Here is a 24,575-nt window from a genome sequence, read left to right on the forward strand (position 1 = left end):
GAGAATTGCAGAACCTGTTGAAATCCAATTCTACATCGCTGAGGCTGAGTAAGCACAAGTTTCAAAGCTCGGATGTGGAGATTATATGCAACAATTCTACAGGATGACTCCGACCCTATGTGATGAAATCATTTCGCGAAATAGCTTTTAACGCTTTGCATGGGTCAGCTCATCCCGGTGTCAAAACCACTATTAAACTAATTGCAAGTAAGTTCGTATGGAAGGGCATGAATTCAGATATTCGAACGGTATCAGCGATGTAAAGTTTCGCGCCATACGCGCAGCGAACTTCAGACCTTCGCCGTGCCAGATAGACGTTTCGAGCACATAAACATTGATTTAGTGGACCCGTTTCCGCAATCGAACGGCTACGCGTATTGCCTCACCTGCATAGACAGGTACTCCAGATGGGTGGAAGCTACTCCACTAGCCAATATCACGGCTGAAACGGTAGCTAAAGCTTTATTCAGTGGTTGGATATGCAGGTTTGGGGTGCCTAAATATATAACGACGGATCAGGGACGTCAGTTCGATAGCGACCTGTTCAATGAAATGACTAGACTTTTTGGCATTAAGCATTTGCGAACTACGGCTTATCACCCACAGGCCAAGCTTCCCAAGACAGTCGGTTCTATGTACCGGAGCGACTCGGGATTTTTCCCGACCAAGGACTGTCATTTCAGTGTGACCCCATTTAATTTGTTTCGTCCCTCCCACAAATTGTCATCCTCCCAGCATCTCCTTGCAGCAGGACTGCTACATATTCTCTTACTCCGGGAGGGTATCGAACCCAATCCGGGTCCGTCTCCTGACCCCGGTCCTGAGAAATGGTTTTGCTGCATTTGCCAGAAAAGAATCTTTTTAGGACGGTCATACTCTGTTCAGTGTGTCTCGTGCAAGGGATGGTTGCATCGGACAGGTTGTTCTGGGCTTGATCCCAAAACCCGACGTCCACGTAACTTTTATAAATCTTTTGTGGCTCCTTGCTGCTCACGCCCAAGGGCGTCCCGTAGTCTACGCCTAAGCGCCCCCCCACTACCTTCCAGCAGCCTCGCTGCTCAGCAAGCCACAACAAGTACCCGCTGCTGCTCGCGCCCCACGGCGCTACCAACTCAAACAGCTGATACCACTCATAACTACTACCTTCGTAGTAGAGCTGGTAGCAATGCTGAGCATCAGCCCCTGCCCCCGTCTTCTTCTCCCCCCCCCCCCCCCCCCCCCCCCTCTTTTCAGGCAGCAATCGTGCAGGTCAGGGAAACAGACTCTTAGTCCCTACCTCCGTTTGCACCGTCTGCCAGCACAGAATATATAGGTTTGCGACATCCGCTCAATGCAGCTCCTGACTTGGGTGGTGCCACTTTCCTAGATGTTCTGGTCTCCGGGACGGCAACCCCTCGACGGGTTTCATCGCGCCATGTTGCCAGGTCGCAAACCCAAATCATCCGGGTACCCCAATGCTTGCCCAAGGGCGCCCAGTCCCAAGGCCACAACAGCAATTGCGTCCTGGCCTTCCACAACCTAGGCGTAGTCACCCGTCACTTACCCCTAGAGTGGCGGCGTCACCCCTCATGCACTTCAGAATTCTGCAGTTAAACTGTAATGGACTAACTGGGAAGATTACGGAGATAGTCGATTTCATGAAGCGGCACAACATCCGCATTGCTGCGATTCAAGAGACTAAACTCACAGCAAGATCTGCATTGCAGACCTGCTCTGGGTATAATGTCCACAGGAAGGACCGCGAGAGCAGAAATGGAGGCGGCCTCGCGTTTATTATACACCACTCTGTGCAATATCATATATTTGATCCTGGCATCGACCGCAGGGACAATGACTTAGAACGTCAAGGCCTATCTGTCCGGTCAGGCGATGCAAATCTAGAAATCATCAACATCTACATCCCTCCTGTCACCTGTTGCCCCAGTGGATACCGCCCTAAAATCGAGGCCTTACTCACTGGCAACAATCGCATTATCTTAGGCGATTTCAATGCCCATCACGACCTATGGCATTCAAACTTGCGGGCGGACAGTAGGGGTGAGATGTTGGCGGATCAAATAGAAGAAACGACGTTCTGCACAATAAACGGAGACGCCCCCACACGTATGGTAGGAAGCTGTCATAGCTCGCCAGATATCTCAATCGTGAGCGCAGAACTCGTAAACTGCGTAAACTGGCAGCCGATGGTAACATTGGCATCCGACCACCTGCCCATACTTATTTCGTTCGAGCGTACCGCCGACTTCATCGTCACCGAAAAACGCACTTTCATAAACTTCAAAAAAAGGAAAGTGGGAAGAATATAAATCTGCAACAGACAGCAGCTTTGCTGCCCTCCCTATCCCGACTGATGCCCGCCAAGGGGAGCGTGCCTTCCGTAAGGTCATTGAATCCGCCTCGGCACATTTCATTCCCGCCGGGAGAATTCCCGAAATCCGGCTCCACTTCCCGGCGGAGGCCGCGAGCTTAGCGAGGGAACGCGACCTTATAAGACAGCTTGATCCAGGCGACCCCCAAATAAGGGATATAAACCAACGCATCAGATTGCTTGTGGACGAACACAAGCGGGCGAAATGGGAAGAGCACCTAAGAGGTTGTAACCTCTCTACCGGTGTAGGTAAACTTTGGTCCACCGTAAAGTCCCTATCGAATCCGGCTAAGCACAAAGACAAAGTTTCCATCGCCTTTGGCGATAAGGTGCTGTCGGATGCGGAAAAATGCGCGAGCGCTTTCTGCCGACAATATATAATGCATCCTACGGTCGACAAAGATAGACAGAGAGCCAATAGATACGCACATAAACACAAATTCAGCGCGTCACCAATTACCATCACCGCTAGAGAGGTTGAGGACGCCATTGGTCGCGCTAAACCATCCAAAGCAGTGTGCCCAGACGGCATAGCCATGCCGATGCTTAAAAACCTAGGGAAAGAGGGTTTCAAATATTTAGCGCATGTCTTCAACCTGTCTCTCTCCACCTTTGCCATACCCGAGAAATGGAAAATGGCCAAGGTGGTCCCGCTACTAAAGCCTGGGAAACCAGCTAACGTAGGTCAGTCATATCGTCATATATCTCTCCTATCGCCAGTGGCAAAGACGCTTGAAGCCATTTTGCTCCCTTATTTCCAAGCACATTTGCAGCTAGCCCCTCATCAGCATGGCTTCAGAAAACTCTATAGCACTACCTCCGCGCTAAATGTCATTAACACCCGGATAAATTGCGGTTTTAATCAATATCCCCCCCATATAACAGTACTCGTAGCGCTAGACCTATCAAAAGCCTTTGATACGGTCAACCATGGCTCATTACTGCAAGACCTGGAAGGGTCTACCCTTCCCCCATGTCTTAAAAGGTGGACCGCAAATTATCTGGGTGGTCGGCAGGCATCGGTGCAATTCAGAAACGAAACATCAAAACCAAGGAGATTTAAACAAGGGGTGCCACAGGGTGGTGTCCTATCCCCACTTTTGTTTAATTTCTACATATCTAAGCTACCTTCACCACCGGAAGGAGTCACAATCGTTTCCTACGCCGATGACTGCACAATAATGGCCACAGGCCCAGGCCCAGAGATCGATGAGCCATTCAATAAAATAAACGGCTATCTCCCTGATCTCTCCAGTTTTTTCGCCTCGCGAAACCTGGCATTGTCACCGACTAAATCTTCCGCGAACTTATTTACAACATGGACGCCCCAAATGTCGACCATATTGAACATCCACGTCGATGGCACTACGCTACCGACTGTCCTACACCCCAAAATCTTGGGTGTGACGTTTGATCAGGATCTACATTTTGGTGCGCACGCAACCGCAATTTTTCCGAGAATTCAGAGCCGTAATAAAAGCCTCAAATACCTTGCTGGCAGTACCTGGGGAAAAGATAAAGAAACGCTCATGACCACATACAAAGCAATTAGCCAGCCGATTACGTGCTACGCGTCACCCATATGGTCGCCAAGCCTAAAAACTACCCACTGGAAGAAACTACAGGCCTGCCAAAATACTGCTCTCAGAATCGCCACGGGCTGTCTTCTTATGTCCCCAGAACACCATCTGCATAATGAGGCGAGAATACTCCCCATCAGGGAGAGAAATGAGATGCTGACCAAACAGTTTCTGTTGAATACCCAGAAACCTGGGCATCCCAACAGACATCTGATTGACGAACCAGCACCGCCTAGGGGCCTAAGGAGTCATCTCCGTAAGCATTTTGAGGAAATACCGCACCTGAGAACCCAGCCGTATGAAGCGAAAAAACACAAGCAGGTCCTTGGTGAACTCCATAGACAGGCGTCGGACCTTTATGTCGGGAATTGCCCGGTGAATCCAGTACTTGAAGAAAAATATCCAGAACTCGCGGAAGAGGAACGCATACTCCCCAGGGAAACGCGTGTCACTCTTGCTCAACTTTGTTCTGGATACTGTAACAGGTTAAACTCTTACCTATCCAGAATCAACCCCGACATACAAAATGTATGCCCCGCTTGCAATGTGTCCCCACATGACACCAACCATCTCTTTAATTGTAATGTGGAACCAACGCCTCTAACACCCCTTTCCTTATGGTCCACCCCTGTTGAAACGGCAAGTTTCCTTGGACTCCCGTTAGAGGATATTGATGACAATTTGTGATCGGTCGCGGCTATTAGGTGGGGCGAGCATTGCTACAACAACAACAACAACAACAACCCACAGGCCAATGGTTTAATCAAGCGGTGGCATAGGGCATTTAAAGCAGCATTGCCATATCACGTGGAAAGTGCTGACTGGATGGATCAAATTCCGGTAGTTTTGATGGGTTTAAGATCCGCAGTCAAGGAAGATTTAGGGGCGTCAACGGCGGAGCTGGTCTATGGTCAGACGATGAAGCTACCCGGGGAATTTTTCTTTGAGGCGGACACACCACGATTTAGCACTATTTTTTACAAAAGTTGCACATTTACTTTGAATATTTTCGGCCCATTGCAACAACGACGCACGGAAAGAGGGCAGTTTATCTACCTAGAGATTTACGGTTTTGTAAATATGTGTTCCTGCGGGATGACACAATAAAGGCACCATTAAAAGCTCCCTACGAGGGTCCGTTCAAAGTGTTGGAGCGCCATCCTAAAACGTTCACTAACTACTTGTATATTATCGCTGTTCAGTGTTGCCGCTACAGATTATTCGAAAGAATTCTGCGGAGATGGTGCACTTTTGAAAATAAACACGATTAGGTATGGCCGCGCTTCAAAATAAAATGTAATATATGGCGTTTTTAAATGATCTTCCACTCATTAATTAATATTTTTTTCGACCTCGTGAACATTCGGATCTATGGATTTCAGTCGCCTTCTACGATAGGCATGCCTGCCACTGGAGTATTCTACTTAACTCGTTTGTTTGGATAGGCCGATAAGGTGTATTTTACTACGCCTATGACCAAACTGAATTCGCCACAGTAAAGGAAATGCATAAATTTATCTACTTATGAACATATAAAAAAATATTAATTTTGTTATTGCAGTTTGTTTTATTACTTATTGAAATTTTTCAGTTTGGATTGTACATGGGTTTACATTTAATTGCCTAAAATCAAAAAATATAAATATGCAGTTTATGATACTAGAAAAAGATTACATTTTTCTTTTGTTCATAATACAGCAGAACTAAGAAAAATTTAAAATATATACAATAATAGGTGTATATAGGCGGCGTGTATATGTAGATATTATCAAATTGAATGATTTATTACTAATATTCTTTGCTTGCAATATTTATAACTAAATTCGTATATTTCAACTACGTTGGGTATTTTGGAAAACATTGAACTATTTGATTTAAAGTTTTCTAGTTTTTGATTTTGTTGATATTTTTTGTTTTTCCGTTTTTTACTTAATTTTAATTTTATGCAGCTTCAATTTAAAGCCTAACATTTCGCTTAAAACGCCCGACAGCGCTGATAGTATGACAACTTTAACGGTGGTAAAAAGATATGGATTAGCGCTAAGTCCAGATATTTTGAAAGGTGATTCTAATTCTTTGAGTAGATCAGCTGCTAGTTTTAGAACGCTATTAGATACCATTAGCTCATCCTTTTTTTTTGGCTTTTGTTCGATCTGTTGAAAAATTCATCTATATTGTTTATATAAATTTTCTACTCAAGCATATCGTCGCTGCGTTAACGAAAACAGTTGTGTGTTTTTTTTCAAACTTTTTTTATTGCATATTTTATTATCACTATATAGAGCCCACATTGCTGCATATGCCGTTTTTTTTTTATATCTCTTTTGGTTTAGAAGTGATCGAAAACAGCTATGTGCTCGCAGTATGGCGAAAGTGCTTTGATTTCAATATTAAAAATATTTACAAACCACCTCCCTTCCTCAAGGCAGCCGGTTCTATGAACCGGAGCGACTCGGAATTTTTCCCGACCAAGGGCTGTCATTTCAGTGTAACCCCATTTAATTTGTTGATTCCCTTCCACAAATTGTCATCCTACCAGCAGATCCTTGCAGCGGGACTGCGCCATATTCTCCTGCTCCGGGAGAATATCGAACCCAATCCGGTACCTGTACCTGACCCCGGACCAGAGAAACTGTTTTGCTGCGTTTGCCGGCAAATAATCTTTTTAAGACGGTCACACTCTTGTCAGTGTGTTACGTGCAAGGGATGGTTGCATCGGACAGGATGTTCTGGGCTAGACACTAATACCTGAAGTCATCATAAATTTTATACATTTTTGTGGCTCCTTGCTGTTTACGCCCAAGGGCGTCCCGTACCATGCGCCTTAGCGCCCCCCACTACCTTCTAGCTGTCCCGCTGCTCAGTAAGCCACAACAAGTACTCGTTCCTGCTCGGGTCCCACGGAGCCACCAGCTCATACGGCCAATCCTGCTCATAACTACAATCTCCGAAGTAAAGTCGGTAGCAATGCCGTGCATCAGCCCCCCCCCCCCCCCCGTTTTCTTATCGCCCTCTTTCCATCACTAGCACACGAGTAGGTCAGAGAAACATACTCTTAGGTCCCTACCACTTTTACACCGTTTGCCAGCACAGAATATATATATTTGCGACATCTGCCCAATGCAGCTCCTGCTTTGAACGATGCTACTTTCCTAGATGATCTGGTCTCAGAGACGGCAAACCCCAGACGGGTTTCATCGCGCCATGCTGCCAGGCCGCAAGCCCAACTACACCGGGTACGCAAATGTTTACCCAAGGACGTCCAGTCCCAGGGTCACAACAGCAATTGCGTCCTGGCCTCTCTCAACTCAGACGTAGTCACCTATCACTTACCCCCAGAGTGACGACGTCTCCCCCGTTGCACTTCAGAATTCTGCAGTTAAAGTGTAATGCGTTAACCGGGAAGATCACGGAGATAGTTGATTTCATGAAGGGGCATAACATCCGCATTGCAGCGATCCAAGAGACCAAATACACAGCAAGATCTGCTCTACAGACCTGCTCTGGACATAACGTCCACATAAAAGATCGCGAGAGCGGAAATGGAGGCGGTCTTGCGTATATCACCCACCACTCAGTGCAATATAATCTATTTGATCCCGACATCGGCATTACGCTACCGACTGCCTTACACCCTAAAATCTTGTGTGTGACGTACGATCAGGATCTACATTTTGGTGAGCATGCAGCCGCAATTGTACCGAAAATCCAGAGCCGTAATAAAATCCTCAAATCTCTTTCCCGCAGCACTTGGGGCAAACCAAAGAAGAAACGCTCATTAATACTTACAAAGCAATTGCCCAGCCGATTGCATGCTACGCGTCCCCGATATGGTCGCCAAGCCTAAAGACTACTCACTGGAAGAAGCTGCCCTCAGAACCACCACAGGTTGTCTTCTTTTGTCCCCAGAACACCATTTACATGATAATACTCCCCATCAGGGAGAGAAATGAAATGCTAACCAAACAGTTCCTGTTGAATACGCAGAAACCTGGGCATCCCAAGAGACATCTAATTGATGAAGCTACAACTCCCAGGAGCTTAAGGGGTAATCTCCGTAAGAATTATGAGGAATAACGGCAAAAATTTCATGCATTTCCCGCCGCCAAAAGCAAATTTGAGTCATGTTTGAAAGCAGCTATGTGCTATAAAACGGCGCAAATATTTATCACGTCGTAATGGGTAAAAAACATGATTTTTTCCTTCACACGTCAATAATATACTTTCCATAAAATATTTAAAATATGCGACATTTGCAAAATTTTGCAAATGGACACCAGAAATACGTTTTTTTGATCTCCTGAAAAGTTACTGAAAAACATAACTGTTTTTGTGAGCCCAGCGACGATATGTATGTACTAGGCTGGGACTATCCGCATATTCGAACATCCGGATATCCATACGGATATCCGTTGACACGGATAAAATCCGGACGGCATGGATATCCGCTTAATATTCGTTTGTGAAACTATCCGGATATCCGCATTTGTGAAGATCCGGTTAATAGCCGTATTTTTGGATATCCAGTGAAAGCAACAAATTGATGTACCATATATGTTTATTTAACATTAATAACAATAAATTCGTGGGACATTTAAATCAATTAACAGCGTTTTTTCACAATATAAACGAATGGTAAAATTGTAGCTTTGGCAATAAACCAAATATTTATTTTATGTTTAAAAATTTATTTTTGTTTATTTTTGAGTTTAAATATTTTAATACTAAAAAAATTTTCTTTTTTGAAGTTATTCAAAAATTTTTAAGTTAACACGAAAACTCAATTCAAAATTATTTTAAAAATTAAAGTAAAGAGTACAAAGTAGTTAACACTATAGTAGCCTTTTAATTTTGACGTTAATTTAATAATCTACAAAGATATTTTGTAAATAATTTGCTTCATTCATTCTGATATGCAGATATTCAACTTTTATATTCCAGTATCCGGACATACGGATATCCAGATTTTCCGTTTACGTATCCGGATAGCCGAACAGCGGATTTCCCAGTTATCAATCCGGATATCCGGATAGCCGGATTTTTTGCTTAGCTATCCGGTTATTCGAATATCCGGTTTATCCGGATAGTTGAAAAATCCGGATGCAGTTCACAGCCCTAGTATGTATGTACCTGCAGATATAAATTGATTTGCTCTGTAATCAAAACTGAAACGCTGCGATATTTGTGATGTATTTTATTGCCCAAAGTCATGAAACGTACCAAAAATATGCCAATTGTTGTTGACCACATAAGCGCTTCTAGATTTAAGTGTGAATGTAAATGTACAGAATCTTTAAGCCACTCCACACTCAAAAATGCCAACAAAAGCAAAGTGACTATGAAAGCAGCTGAGACGATGACGTCAACTGAACGTTGTGGACCACGTTTCTATATTTAAACAATAGAGATTGCATTAAAATAAATAAAGAGTATTATAAATTATTTATTGTATAACAAATTACCTTCAGATATGAACGCACACTCAGCCACGTTTTGATGTTGCGCACTTTATTCAAACGAAAATGTGGCAAATTTGATTTACGTGCACGACGCGATGAAGTTAAATGTGAGAATAGTTTTGCATAGAGAAATCTATAAAATGTGTGATAATTACAAGTTATACTGGGCCACAAGCTCAGAGTTGTTATACTCGGCAACAATATTTTTTGCGGTAGAAATGATTCCAACTCAAGTTGAAAGGGCATGGCTCTTCAAATCTTTTTTCCTTCTCATCTGCGTGGTTTTGCAATAATTTTGATTGCATTTCGAGTTTACGGTAAGTGAGGTGGATTACCAACCTAGCCTATGGTGAAATACAAAAGGGTTTAATTTTTTCGCGGTACCTCACGAAATTTTAGTTTTGGACCCTTCTTTGCAAAATAAGTATTTAAAGTCGATGAAGAGATAAAGTATTAAAAAAAATGTAAATACTTAAAGGTGCCAATTTTAGTTGTTTTATGCTCTATGATTTTTTACGTTCTTCGTGCTTGGCTGATACAGCCCCCTGCAAAATGTTCGGAAAATATTTTTTTTTCCAAAAAAGTCGTCCATCATAGAGCTAATGTTTAAAATGTTACACAAAACTATTTTAGATGGAATGGTGCTTTAAGTACCCAAATCCTTTCCTTTTTTAAAAAAGCATTTAGAAAAGAATTGTCTTTTTTTATGGTTTCTCCCAGAAAGTCCCTTTATAGTGGCTCTAAATGGCAAGCAGTTGCATTCCTTAACGTAGAGGAAACCTGCTTGATTGAAAGCAATAACATAATCCCTCTATGCACTTGCTATTGGAGAATATTGTTAAGTAGTTTGGGTCCGCTATGCTACTGAGTGTGAATAGGTGTCCAGGGCCGGGTTAGATTCAAGGGGATGTGTAGCGCAACCCTTTCAGGCTGCTAACGCAATATATAGCTTCTCCAAACCCAATTGTCAACCTCACCTATCCGTGGCGAATCCTGTTTCACTAACAGACGAGGCTCTGGCGACCCCAAGCTCCTCATGGAACTTGGGGGTGGGGAGGGGTTTATGGCCTGAAGGTTTAATGTGGCCATATAAATCGTTCCCGAGATGGTCGGGCTATCACCTTAATGGTGCTATGTTACCGTAGCGTACCGGATCTGTATCCGGCAAAGGACCATCACATCGGTAACACTCCCCAAAGCCTTCGGGGAGAAACCTTATGGCTACAACAACAACAACAACAGACGGCGCTCACGGCATGTAGCAAAAACAACTATTATTTCATCGTTTTTAACCTACTGGGCTGTCTTCAATCTTAACTACTTCGTTTTGTTACTAATATTAAAGAAAAATTACAAAGTTTACAAACGGCGGTGGTTACTAGGACATGCTTCTAAATTTCACTTCTTCATCAGCTAGCTTCCCGGGAGCTAAGTATTGAATTCGAAATCTCCAACATTCATACTTCATACTAGTGTAAAGGCAGATTGCCTTTAACGACTCGCCATATGAATGCGCCGCTGCTCGCTTTGCAATTGGTGTCTAAGTATTGTAACTACCGATGTCACTTCTAGTTTTCACATCACCTCTTAAAAATACCTGCCCTAGCGCATATTTGTGTGATGCTTTCCAAAATATAACTAATATTTATAGGCGCCTAAAAGTATGTTAAGGCAACACGTACAGGGAGAAAATTTTTTCAATAACGTTAAAATCTGCACAACGGCTATAAATTAACCCACAATTCATAAGAGTGTCGTATTCATGTAAAACTTTAAGATTTGAGTTGTTTCTCTGGTTGCCAATATAAAAGAGCAATTGATTGACCAGAGTCGAAATAATGTTTTAAGCCATTTGATCGATCTTGAAATAAATGTATGACCTTTCCGCGAATATCACATTGAAATGGATTCGAAAAGTCGCTTAAGATTAAATAGTCTACATTTATAATTTTGTTTTAATATGGGTCTAGGTCTCCCATTCTGAATTGGAGTTATTTCGTAATAAAATATACCGTCGCTTTCCAAAAAAATACAAATCTTGTAACACACCTATATTTTTTCTTATACTTTTTTATCAGGAAAAATTCCCGTGTGCTACAAGACTTGTATTTTTTATAACATTGCTGCTATACCTCTGCTTAAATGTACGTTCCGCAACTGCGAATACTATGAAAACAATGATAGTAAGACAGAGACGTTGTAGGTAACTTATAATCAATACGGTACGCTCCCAGCGCGTATGACCGAAGGCAAAACCAAATATTGTCCATGCGGAGAATGATGCTTTCTGCCACAATAACATGGGCACTTCAAGATAATTAATTTCATTCGCATTTGCGCTATCGATGGTTATCTAAAAACAATAAAATGTAATAAGTAACTGATTTAGTTGGCGAAATTTCTATTGCTGCAGCACACTCACCTCGCAGAGTCGACAAAAGGACGGTATAAATGAGAGTAGAAATGAAAAACACAAACCAATGTAAATATAATCATTAGTCTCTGGCATTGATTCGACACGTTCAATAATACATGATGATATCTCCAAGACGGACATTTGCGCTTTTTTAATTTCATGTTGCTCCCAAACTGTGCAACTGACTTGAAGAGTAGATAAGAAAGAAACAAAATAAGAATTGTAATAGAATTTGTAAGTATAAGATCGAGCGAAGTCGAAATGATATACCCAACAATGCGTTTTAGAGGTATTCAATTACTATAAATGGTGCTGTGATCATTTATAACATTTGGCTGGATATTAAACCATACCCATTTTTGAAAAAATAGATTCACAAACAAAAAAATAATATCGCAGTTAACCTCCAAGACCTAGATATTGGCTTTCGATGTTAGCCTCCAAAAAAAAAATAGATATCGGCTTTCGAATTTCGAAATTCTACATTTCCAAATTTAATTTTTTTTGCTAATGCGTTCAGCAAATTAAAAAAGTAAAAATGTGGTCGTGGTCCGCTCTTTTCCCTTATTTGAAGGGCTGAATTCTTTTTTTAAGACATTTAGTATAATGTTATACGAGGTGAAAAGTCAGATAGTCCCATGATAGTGGCTACTATTTTCATGTCTGCACATACTGTCCACTGCAATTGCTCGTACTGTAATTTTTCAAAAAAAAGAATTCAGCCATTCAAATAAAAGAAAAAGGCGGACCACGACCACATTTTTACTTTTTTAATTTGCTGAACGCGTTAACAAAAAAAAAAAATTAAATTTCGAAATGTAGAATTTCGAACTTCGAAAGCCGATATCTTTTTTTTGTTTTTTTGAGGCTAACTTCGAAAAACGGAGATAGTACTTTGTCTACTTAAGCCTCAAACTCTACAAAAAAGTGGGTTTGGTCCAATAACCAGCCGGCTGTTGCACAGTGTTATATTAAAAACATTTAAAAATGTAAGAGTCGTCTGCATTCTTTTTTTATTTAAAGTGTATAGTTTTTTTTTCTCACCGATTTATATAACAAAATTATAAGAGGCCAGAAAACAGATCTTCAAGGAAATTAAAAGTGATATATTACACAGCCGGATCTGGTGATGCGAAACTTGTTTTTCTATGCACTGTGATATCGGGTAAGGGGCGACTAGGGAATGTTTCCGTTTGCTTGATTTGAGCTGAACAACCATCTGTTAGGTCAATTCTTATAGCGTCTTCGGATGCAGCACGTGAAATAGCATGTAAATACATGTGTTTTTTGAGATTAGGGTTACACTGTGACCCGCTAGGTCGATTATAATAGCAGATTCGGATTAAGAACATCAAATACCCCAGCGGGTTAGGGGTTAGAATATACCCACGGCCTGTCGTAAGAGGCGACTAAAATACCAAATAGATTCAAGGGGTTGTGTAGCGCAACCCTTTCAAGGGGTTGCCAGCGCAATACATAGCTTCTCCAACCCAATTGTCAACCTCACCTATCCGTGCCGAATCCTATTTCATTAACAGTCGAGGCTCTGGCGACCCCGAACTCCTCATATATCTAGGGGGTGGGAGGGCGGTATGGCCTAGAAGGTCGCATGTGGTCATACCAAATCGTTCCAAAGATGGTCGGGCTTGGTACCGGAACGTACCGGACCTGCATCCGGCAAAGGACCATAAACATAGATAACACTACCCAAGGCCTTCGGAGAGTGTCCTTATCGCTACTACAACAACAACAAGAACATTAAAATTGGTGCGAATAGATGCGTTGTATTGCCAGATCCGCCAACTTTTTTTTCGGCCTAGCTACGCATTTAAAAAATCTTAGGGTCTCCAAGTATCAAATGAGATAACGTCATCTTTCAGTCAGACACCGATATCATAGCTACATTGAAGCTGTTATATCAAGCTATCGTGGACAAAGGATATCTGTTTAATAGACGGACCCAGCCGCAAACGCTGCTTCATTACATACGTTTCGATTATTGGAAGAACTATTTTAATACTACACTTACTCCGATCTGATGTGCCATGCGGATTTAAAATTGTATTTGGCATCAAATCCACATCATAACCATCTTCATCTGAATATTGATTATTTTTATAGTTATCGGAATTATCTAACTCTGAGCTATAGCTACATTCTTCACCTATAAAGAAGTAAAGCATTAATTAAATTGAAACAGAACATATTTTTCTCAAAAATATATATTATTTATTACTGTTTGTTGTTACACCAAGCCATTCTGTGGCTGAATTTGTGCATTCTGTATAATTGGAAGCATTTCCCAGCGAAGCAGGACTCGACATTGTTTCGCCATCATCACCTTCCTCATCAGTATCTCCACTACTCATATCAGCGCCAGTGGAGGCATTCAATTTTCTAGTTTGTGCATATACATCACACGCAGTGAATGAACGGTTTTTATCTTGTTTAGATTTGAGGCGATAGTATGAGTTCGATTTTGTTTGCTGCTTAAAAATATAAAATATTTGTATTTATGATTTTTTTTATTTTTGTATGCAATCACTTTAAACCCTACCTCGTCATCATAATTGCTTGTGTCCTCTACACGTTCCACCCTACTGGTAGCGTTTAAGCGTAGACGTAATTTATTGTCATCCGCTGTATTCGGAGTTATGCCATAGACTGCCGGCGGCAGAGCTACATTCATTTCTTCACCGCTAGAACTTTTACCATTCAAGCTTTCAAAACCATCATCCTCACAAATATGACGTCTGCTGACATTTCGTTGTGCCTCAGCTGGTGCCATACAATAGTTATTGTTATCTGTAGCAGAACCGACAACAGTTCCTACGACATTTGCGTTCTCAACACTATTCTCACTGCCATGTTGCAGCGCATCACACACGAGCCCATCTGTGCGCCTAATGAGATCGTCATAAAATTCTTGCACGCTCGCATCTACCTGTTGAATATTGGAAGATGCATTTGCACTAGAATTTGTGGAGCTAGCGGCATCTGAATCACAACTATTGCGTGTCGCAGTTGGTACCGATGCAGCTGTGATGCCACGTGTCGTATTCGGTGAATTTGTTTCACTAGTTGTTGTGGTAGTTGCTGCTGAGGCTGACGCAGATGCTGAGCAGGATGGTGATGACAGTGATTGTGGTGATGTTTGTTGTTGTTTTTCTTGTGTAGTCACCAATTTTGCCGTCGTTGCGCCACCCGTACTCACACCAGCGTGTGTATGTATTGGCGAGTGCCAATTAACATTGCGTTTCTTATATGCTAAGCTATGACTACTTGTAGGGCTATGATTATCCGTAGTGTAGTCAGTGCTACTGCAATCAGTGGCAGCTGCAGCATTCCCTGACGACACTGTGGTGGATTTGAGATCAAGATTTAATTTGGCAGGACTGACGCTACGCCGAATACTTGTTATATTATTGAAAGTTTCTGCACTGCCCACGTGAGCAGCTGCTAAACTGGTTGCTACTTTTGGTGGTACGGGCGGGGGTTGTTTCTTTGGCATGTCGTTTGCGGAGGCAACTTCCCCACTATTACTTTGTGTCGATTCGAGCGCTACTATTGTAGCAGAATTTACTTTCGCTATCTTATCAGAATTTGCTTGCATTCTTTGCATGGTACTTAGCAAGCGTGATTGCTGGACATTTTGTGTAAGCTGCTGTTGAAGTGGCGGCGGTTGTGACTGCTGGGATACAGATGGCTGGTGCTGCGTTGAAACATCTGTGGATTCTTGACTACGCATTCTGTGGAAAATGTATAAATATTAGATTTTTTCCTTTTTCAAAGAAAGTGTTGATAGAAGTGAAACTTCTTAGGAAGAATATTTTAATTTCTTCTTTTTTTAAACGGTTTTATTTAGCTTGACTTGACAGGCTGGCTAGCCGGCACGAATTTTGTAATTGAAATTTAAGTAACTTCCCGATAAGCTATAAGCTTGAAACTTGGAATATAGTTCAGAACCCGATGACAATGCAATAATAGGAAAAAAATCCGATAGGTGGCGCATTGATCGAAATATTTCAAAAAATCGTATTTGTGGACCTATTTGGTTCATATTTGGAACACATAATAGATATGTGAATATAAAGCGGCCTGTGTAAAAAAATCGCCGCTAGGTGGCGCAAGGATCGAGATATTAAAAAAATCGTATTTGTGGTCCGATTTGGTAAATATTTGTCCGGTAGAATTGACATCAAAATATTTTGGAGTTCGAGGAGGGACAAGCATACGTGGCGCAGAGTCGAGTAAAGTCTTGGGAAGGATTATGTATTGGGGACTTAGATTATAACAAATTGTCAGGAAAGAGTCCTTGTAATAATTAGTCACTAAATGAACACATTTTCAGAAATTTCACGCGCCCAACGCTTTTATTTAATTGTCTGATCAACGCCCTAGATTGATGAGGAGTATGATGACTAGCACCTAGGACCTACCTAATTATTTTCTATCTTTTAGTATTATTACTACTTAATGTAAGTATTGTTTTCAATAAAACCGTTTAACTTAAAATTTTTTTTTTAATTATTTTATATATATCGAATACCACCCTAACCAATTACCTTTATGTTACACATTTACTTCTTTTAAATGTAATTGGAAAAATTAGTTCTTCCAAAACAAATATAACAACTACTTCTTTACTAGTTTCGAGGTGCTCCCCAAAAGTTAGACCGAAATATTACCCGCTCATAGCTGTTGTGTTTCGAAAACGAAGAGTAAAATTTGTTTTGGCGGAGAAGAACGAAGCTTTTTGCAGCAAAGTACCCAATCGATTTAGTGAGAACTACGTGACCCTTGCTTAGTTGGAGGAGTACACTTGCAAAAAGAAAGCACTTTAATATCAGATAAGGTTGAGAAAACGTGTATGGGAACTTCTCGCATTTTCACTTGGAGACATTTTTGAGCATAGTCGTTCTTGTTGTAACAGTGCTTCGCCCCATCCAATAAGTCCGCCTTCAGTATCCTCTAACGGGAGTCGAAGGAAACTTGCAGTTTCAACAAGGGTGGACCAGAGTGATAGGGGTGTTAGAGGCGTTGGTTGCACATTGCAATTAAAGCGATGGTTGGTGTCATGTGGGGACATATTGCAAGGACATACATTATGTATGTTGGGGTTCATTCTGGATAGGTAAGAGTTTAACCTGTTACAGTATCCAGATCGAAGTTGAACTAGAGTGACGCGCACCTCCCTAGAGAGAGTGCTCTTCTGCGAGTTCAGGGTATTTATCTTAAAGAAATGGGTTCGCTGGGCAATTCCTGGCATAGAGGTCCGACGCCTTTTTGTGGATACCACCGAGGACCTGTTTGTGTATTTTTTCTTCATACGGCTGTGTTCTCAGGTGCCGTATTTCCTCATAATGTATGCGGAGATGACTTCTTAAGCCTCTGGGAGGTGTGGCCTTTTCAATCAGATGTATGTGATGCCCAGGTTTCTGGATATTCAACAGAAACTGTTTGTTCAGCATTTCATTTCATTTTGAGCAAAGTCGACGGTATGTTCGTACAGGCATATACTCCTCATTGGTCCTGAATTGGCCTATTGCTTTCTTATATACATAACTTAGGTAGGAGCGAAAGATCCACATTCCATATTTTCTCCAGACAGTCGGAAACCTCTGCTTCAAGATATTTTAGTTATCTTGTCCACACTCCTGGACATCAGCAAGGAAAGTGAAAAATTGAACCCTCTCTCTCTCCTTATAATCTCAGCTTCTGCTTCTGGGAGCTTCTTGGTATACGCTCTCGTCGAAGCATCGATGCGATAGCACCCCAGCGTGCTAAGGGGATTAGAAAATTCCCTGCGGTAGGAACACCTGTCGTAGGAGGCGACTAAATCGTTCCCGAGGTAGTAGGGCTAGTACCAGAAGACATTCAGTTTCCGCATGTTTCGGGTTTCTTGTGGATAGAACACGCTCCATTTTTGTGGGACTCAATCCCATTCAAATCCGAAAAAGGACTGCGCACAGCTGTGAAACTCCCTTAAACCTTCGGTTTAAACGGTTTAAAATATACGTGGGCCACCTCTAAAGCTGAGGGTTCCACAGGACATTGGAGCAGAATTAATCAGACCTAGAACAGGAATGTCCGTGCCAATGGAACGGTTCCTGAGCATTTTTCAGGCGGAAATATTCGATAGCAAAACTCTTAAAAAGTTTTACTTAAAAAAAAAAAGGAGTATCTACATCTCCCATACTCACCTCACCAGTTTTTTACGTCTCCTTACGCGATTCTCACCACTTTGTCGTGCTGACTTGCCACTTTGACCAGTGTTAGAAAAGCGTCTATGCTTAGATTTTGCGCCGCTCAAGGTGTTCGTTGCCACAATTTGAGAATGTATGAAACTGAGCAGTAAACCCAATACCATAGGTATAATAAGATCCGCCAGGAAGACAACGTGCTGGCGAGAATTTATGAAAAACTTGATTTGAAGAAAGTTATATATTTTGAATTTCACTTCTCACCTCTTCCTCACTTATTTCTTTACTGCCGTCATCCTCAGTTATCCCTGTAGAATTTCTCCTCGTTAAATTGACATCCGTCAACGAAGATGTAACGCTCACATATACGCCAAAACGATGTACATTGAAGGTGTATACAGCCCATGTGACCATTTGTGTGATGTACATCAGTAGGAGTAGACCAAATGTATTTGGCGAAGTCTGTCGGACCCACCATTGTGCAAAGACGGGTAAGAAAAAGTAACGCAATATAGCCAAACGTATCACAGTAAATAGAGATTGTTTTGGCTTCGCCTTGGGAAAGGTGGAACCTATATTAGAAATATAAATTTATTAAATAACAAGTAAGGAAGTCTAAGTTCGGATGAAACCGAACAGTAATACCCAGCTATACACTTGAAATGCTGTTGTTTGTTTTGTGTGTTTAATAGTGTTACAAGGCTGCGCAATAATACTATGGCGAATATTAGCATCACTAAGTGATACTCACATCACTAATCTGATACTAAGTAAATAAAGGCACAACAACAATAAAGTGAGCTGCCACTCCCGTGTACATCAAATCAATCATCATCTACACACATAAATACAAGGCAACGGAAAGATACTCATAAACAGATGTAGTCATCAGCGGAAGTAGTACTCACGCGTACCCCGCATATGGCTATAAGATAGACATAAACTACAAATATACATGTATATAGCTAATAACCAAGCAAGAGATACAATTGTTCTGGAATACAGTTTCGCGAAATTACTAGACCTTCGGAGAAATAGATGAACGAGAAAACAGAGAGTATAAAAGCAGCACAAGCTTGTAGTCAGTAATCAGTTTGATTTAAACACGCAATTAGTTGTGAAGTAAGAGGAAGTAAGAGTTATTGTGAAGTACTCTCAAAGTAATGTAATAAACACCATTTTGTAATACAGAATATTGGAGTTATTTATTCAACAGTTTAGAGATACGAACGTTAGTAGAAGGTTTCAAATAAGCGGAATTCTGTTCTGAACTACTTTTTCTTCCAGTTATGGCTCCCGAAACATAGAAAATTGCTTAGTCATAAAAGGGGCGGTGCCACGCCCATTTTTTTAAATTTGAAGTTTTTCCTATTTATTGTTATAAATCCACTTGGAATACCATTGACATAAAGCTCTTTTTTGCAAAGATATAGCTTATTTTATTCGTCCACGACCCTTTATCTTTTATATAAAAGTGGGCGTGGTCCTTAACCGATTTCGTTAATTTTTCTTCAATTCAATTACATTCCTTATAGTAAAGGCAACCTCTCTGTGTTACGATAGGTTTAACGATTTTCGATTTATGATTATTGTAAAATTGATTTTATCACAAGTGGGCGGTGCAACGCACATTTTAAAAATTGTTTTCAAACTTTTATCAAGAGTCTCAATATCAGTCCACATGTTAAATTTCAAAATTCTAGTTGTATTATTTACTAAATAATCAGGTTTTTTGTGTTTTCCAAAATGTTATATATATAAAAAGTGGGCGTGGTTATCATCCGATTTCGCTCTCTTTCAATACCAATCTATTATGGGTCCAGATAAGCTCGTGTACCAAATTTGGTGAAGATATCTCAATATTTACTCAAGTTATGGTGTTAACGAACAGACGGAGGGACTGCCGGACGGACATGGCTTAATCAAATTTTTTTTCGATACTGATGATTTTGACATATGGAAGTCTACAACCGTTATCCAATCAAAGTTACAGCTGGGTATAAAAATTGTAGCTGTGAAATAGAGAATAATACGAGAGCGGGTCGACTTGTAGAGGAACGAAAAAATGCGATCAGTTTAAGACCCATAGTGCCTCAATTGTTTAGAATGATTTCAGGAGCATTTTCCATATACGCGATTTTATGTGGGACAAAATCGTCCCGCCCTTATAAAAACTTACCTCTAACTAAATCAACATCTATAAGATCTGTTTTGAGTTTTGCATTCTTGAGTGTAACACCACTATTAAAACCATCTAAAATTCTTTGCTCAACTGTTTTCTCCCATTGCTGTTTGTCGTAGGTTCCAATCTTTTTTTGATACCTGATATATTAAGATAAATGTTTAAATTGATATTCACGTAATGTAAATTCGCATTTATTACTAGCATCCCGGCACCCATTGTCCTGAACGAAAATTAGCTTTCCATTTTTTCTTCCTATTCCCGTCCTTCCTTCTTCCTCTCAGTCTAACTCTAATTTTCCCTCTCCATATCGCTCATTCACTCCTACGCTCACACACTTTGTTAGTCCTAGTCTCTCTCACGTCAGAATCTGAGTAACTTTAAAATTTCGCACTTGAATTTGGGAGTTTTTAAATATATTGATTACCACGCCATCTAGCCGACGTTTTTTTCACTTATATGTCGTGGTCGACCTAGTTTTGTTTCGAAACGGGTTACTACGAGTACTTTGCTCAAAAACCGCGTATTTTTCGTAGTCAATTACCTCTTATAAATACTATCTTAGTTATTGAGTACAAGGGCACAGTATCGGGGTATGGATAACACATGTCGAATAACGCTTCCGGTATTTTCGTAAATTTTGCTCTGATAATTCTCGCCAAATTTTATTTAAAAATTTGCTACATTAAATATGTCCCAAAAAGAATATTGCATTGGCAGAAAAAGGCAGCTATTTGGGAATTTTAATTGACGCTTAACCACCTAGTCGATTTTGACTCTTGCGTAAAAAGTCAATCCAAATGTCCACTGCTTCCAAATACGGGAGCCTATATGAATACTTTCTCAGCCGAAGCGTCTTCATCCAGTCGCCTAGCACGACCTAACCAGCGGTGTCTTTGGACCTTTGTTCGTTGTACTATGTTCATATCTGCGTAAGGCTCATACAGTTTATAATAAACCTTCTTTCGGTACTCGACGTTGGCATCACCGACAGGACCATAAATCTTTCTGAGAACTTTTTTTTCAAACACTTGTCAAACACGTGTCGCCTTGTCTGAAGCCTCCTTTGGTTTCGAATGGCTCAGACAGGTTCAAATCCTTATGGAGCTGGCGGTGTTCGTCAAACTCTTTGGCAAAGCTTTATCAACTTTGCAGGGAGCTGGAATTCAGGCAGAGCATCACACAACCAACTCATTTTCGCGCCATCTAAAGCTGCTTTGAAGTGATTGTTGCTTGATGGTGCGTGTCGATGGTCGAAAGTAGATTTATTACGTCTGCAGCGGCATTTATAATTTCCGATCAGTTCGTTGTCGTCGGGCTGCAGTACTTCTCGCCACTTAAAAACGATACATTTTGAGAATTTTGCCTTCTGCTCATAAACTTGTTGGTAGTTTTTATGGCCCAATTTTTCAGTGCGAGTTTAAACTATAGTTAAACTTGAATAGAACTTAAGCATACATTTCTGATTCATAGACGCAATTTTCCCGTGCGAATTTAGCCTGTTGATAACACATCAAACTCAATCTTATCCTGTCCCTTTGGTTATTTCATTTTACTGCTAGTGACAGTTAAAATTTTACTGCTCATCACAGTTGAAGGGGCCAAAACCGTAAATTTAAAAAGCCAGGCCTATGTGGCGCTGTGAAAACTGGGCTTACTTTTTTGGCGTGGTATCCAAAGAAGCGTATTCAGGATTAAGACTCCGGAACCTAGCTCATTTTGACCGCTCTAAAGTTATGAGTAAATGAAGCAATAGACTTTACCGAATTGGTTTTATTCTGAACTATTTTCAAAGTACCTAAATCTTTTTATACGGGTACATGATAACAACGAAAACATCCATAAAAGCAGCAAAAAACGCAAGTGAACTCGGGTAAATGGACGCAGGTGGTAAAATGGGTTTCCTTCAAAGAGCACGAAAGAGCCTCAACTAGTTTCTGTATAAACCAAAAAATTACCACGGCCCTTTGCCCATATGTTGAGTAGGTATATATGTATGAGTGATAAATTGGAAAATCCTCGACGGGGCATAGGTTAGGTTAGGTTGAACTGGCCGGTCAACAAAGACCTCAAATAGCTCGAATGTGTCCATAATGTTACCAGAATTTGTATTTGGATTTATGTTGTAAAATAACTACGTCCTTTACTTTGAAGTTTGCTAGTATCTTGCCTAATTGCTGCCTCGATATCTGGTAACTCTGCCGCCCCTAGTAGCTGGACCTAGCGAGCACAGGACACAAACGAAGAACGTGCTCAGTAGCTTCTTCCTACAGCTCGCACTTCGTACATCTGCTGTTACTGAGATGGCCTAAATTATAAGCATGTGACACCAGAAAGCTGTGTCCAGTTAGTGCACACATCTTGAACTTTAAGTCTTCTCTCTTTAGAGATATAAGCGGCTTTGAAAGTCTAGTATCACAGGGTTTGCACATGATCTGAGAAATTTTGCAGCCGTGCGCTTCTATTCACGCCTTTCCTGCTTGATGGATCATATGCCTCCTGTCGATGACTAACTAAAATCAAAGTAAAACAAGAGAAAAAAATAAACTACGAAAATTAGACATTAAAATCTTTCGACGAAGAAAAGTACATGGAAATTTTGTGTTTTGTAATTGCCATGTCCAAATTTATATACATACTAGAAGACCCGGCAGACGTTGCTCTGCCCTAGTCTATATGCATAACTTTTAAGCAGTGTGAACCTCTTTCTCTCCCTTCCCCTCTCTCCCCATTTTCTTTTTATTCACTCTTTCCCTTTTCCTTTCTCCTTTTCTGCTTCTCTTTCTGCCCTTCCGTCTTTTCCCTCACTTCTTTTCCACTCCATCTATTCATATCTCCCTATCTTCGTCTAACTCTATCTCTTTCTCCTTCCCTCTTTTCTCTTCTCTCTAGTTCTTCTCCCTCTCTTTTTCCCAGTCCTAGTCACACCCTCAAGTCCAAGTCCCAGTCCCAGTTCAAGTTTCAGCCCTAATCTAAGTTCCAGTCTCAGCACCACTCCCGGTCCCCGTCGCAGTCCCAGTCCAAGTCCCAGCATTCCCTGCTGCATTTCCTGAAAAAAGGTGTCATAAATACTAATCTAGCTTATATGCCCAATTACAGGTAAATCGAACCAAGAACAGAATTTGTTCAAAAAGATCGCTCCCTGGTGATCTTACCGGAAAAAAGTAACGTAAATACTAATCTAGCAAAAAAAAAAGCTATAAACCAAATTTCAGGCAATTCTTTCCGGAGAGAAACTTCACAGGAACGCTATCCCATCTTTTGAGTTGGAACAAACTGCACACGTGACACGAAATTATATATGTGACCCGGTCTATGAAAAGGTGGCTTATGAGTAAACAAATAAGAAGAGCACAAACGTCCTGAAGAAATGCATTGTTTATCTTTAACAACTGTTTCTCGCAATTTCTTTTTTGAGTCATAAGCCACCTTTTCATAGATCGGGTCACATATATTAAGATGTACTTACCATGCAACAATTTCATCCAATTTCATAGTAATATTCACATAAAATTTTGTTCGTAAAGCTTCTTTTGGAAATATAAATCTGAAAAGAAAAAGAAAAATATATATATAGTCTATATCGCATATATGTATATATATTGTGACGAATATAAGCATCACTAAGTGATACTCACATCACTAATCTGATACTAAGTAAATAAAGGCACAACAACAATAAAGTAAGCTGCCACTCCTGTGTACATCGAATCAATCATCATCTACACACATAAATACAAGGCAACGGAAAGATACGCACAAGCACATGTAACCATCAGCCGAAGTTCTTACTCACATATACACACAAATATGGTTACAAACTACAAATATACATGTATATCGCTGTTAACCAAGCATAATATTCTAGAAGGCGAAACGTCTCACATATACACACCCATATGGTTACAAACTACAAATATACATGTATATCGCTGTTAACCAAGCATAAGATTCTAGAAGGCGAAACGTCTAGACTTTAGTAGAAATATGCGAATGAAGCAACGGGGAGTATAAAAGCAGCGCAAGCTGAGTAATCAGTAATCAGTTTGATTTAAACACGCTATTGGTTGTGAAGTATAAGTGTTATTGTGAAGTAACTCAAAGTCGTCTAATAAAGATCATTTTGCATTATTGAATATTGGAGTTATTTATTCAACATTTTAGCGATTCGAACGTTAGTAGTAGGTTCCAAATACGTGGAATTCCCATAAATTCGTTACAGTATGATATCATTTATCAATTACAAGAGATTTGTTCTATAATAACAGCAGAGCCTTGACACTCCGAAATAAAAAAAATCAGTACAGGTTGATTTTACGACGCAAAGAGAGCGGGGAATAATTCAATACCTTTCAACAAACATTGCA

The 24,575-nt window shown here is 40.8% G+C and overlaps 1 protein-coding gene across 3 annotated transcripts in view; it reads right to left on the reverse strand.

Moving 5' to 3' along the window:
• Window positions 1–5,501: 5,501 nt before the first annotated feature.
• Window positions 5,502–24,575, reverse strand: part of phtf (putative homeodomain transcription factor) — a 38,032-nt gene continuing 18,958 nt past the window's right edge. Inside the window, exons 3-14 of one of the 3 annotated variants that reach the window (XM_067775470.1) lie at window positions 23,678–23,755; window positions 20,206–20,348; window positions 18,291–18,598; window positions 18,027–18,226; window positions 14,381–15,572; window positions 14,060–14,309; window positions 13,853–13,987; window positions 11,830–12,008; window positions 11,540–11,760; window positions 9,411–9,540; window positions 9,079–9,336; window positions 5,502–6,101 (exon numbers count right to left, since the gene is read on the reverse strand). In XM_067775470.1, the coding sequence (XP_067631571.1) occupies window positions 5,874–6,101; window positions 9,079–9,336; window positions 9,411–9,540; window positions 11,540–11,760; window positions 11,830–12,008; window positions 13,853–13,987; window positions 14,060–14,309; window positions 14,381–15,572; window positions 18,027–18,226; window positions 18,291–18,598; window positions 20,206–20,348; window positions 23,678–23,703 (3,270 nt within the window). In that variant the 5' untranslated portion in view covers window positions 23,704–23,755 and the 3' untranslated portion in view covers window positions 5,502–5,873. Of the gene's footprint in view, window positions 6,102–9,078; window positions 9,337–9,410; window positions 9,541–11,539; window positions 11,761–11,829; window positions 12,009–13,852; window positions 13,988–14,059; window positions 14,313–14,380; window positions 15,573–18,026; window positions 18,227–18,290; window positions 18,599–20,205; window positions 20,349–23,677; window positions 23,756–24,575 lie in introns of all 3 variants that reach the window. The other 2 variants (XM_067775469.1, XM_067775471.1) reach the window with 2 other exon arrangements.

The sequence above is a fragment of the Eurosta solidaginis genome, chromosome 3 (assembly GCF_040869045.1).
Source record: "Eurosta solidaginis isolate ZX-2024a chromosome 3, ASM4086904v1, whole genome shotgun sequence".
Taxonomy (NCBI): domain Eukaryota; kingdom Metazoa; phylum Arthropoda; class Insecta; order Diptera; family Tephritidae; genus Eurosta; species Eurosta solidaginis.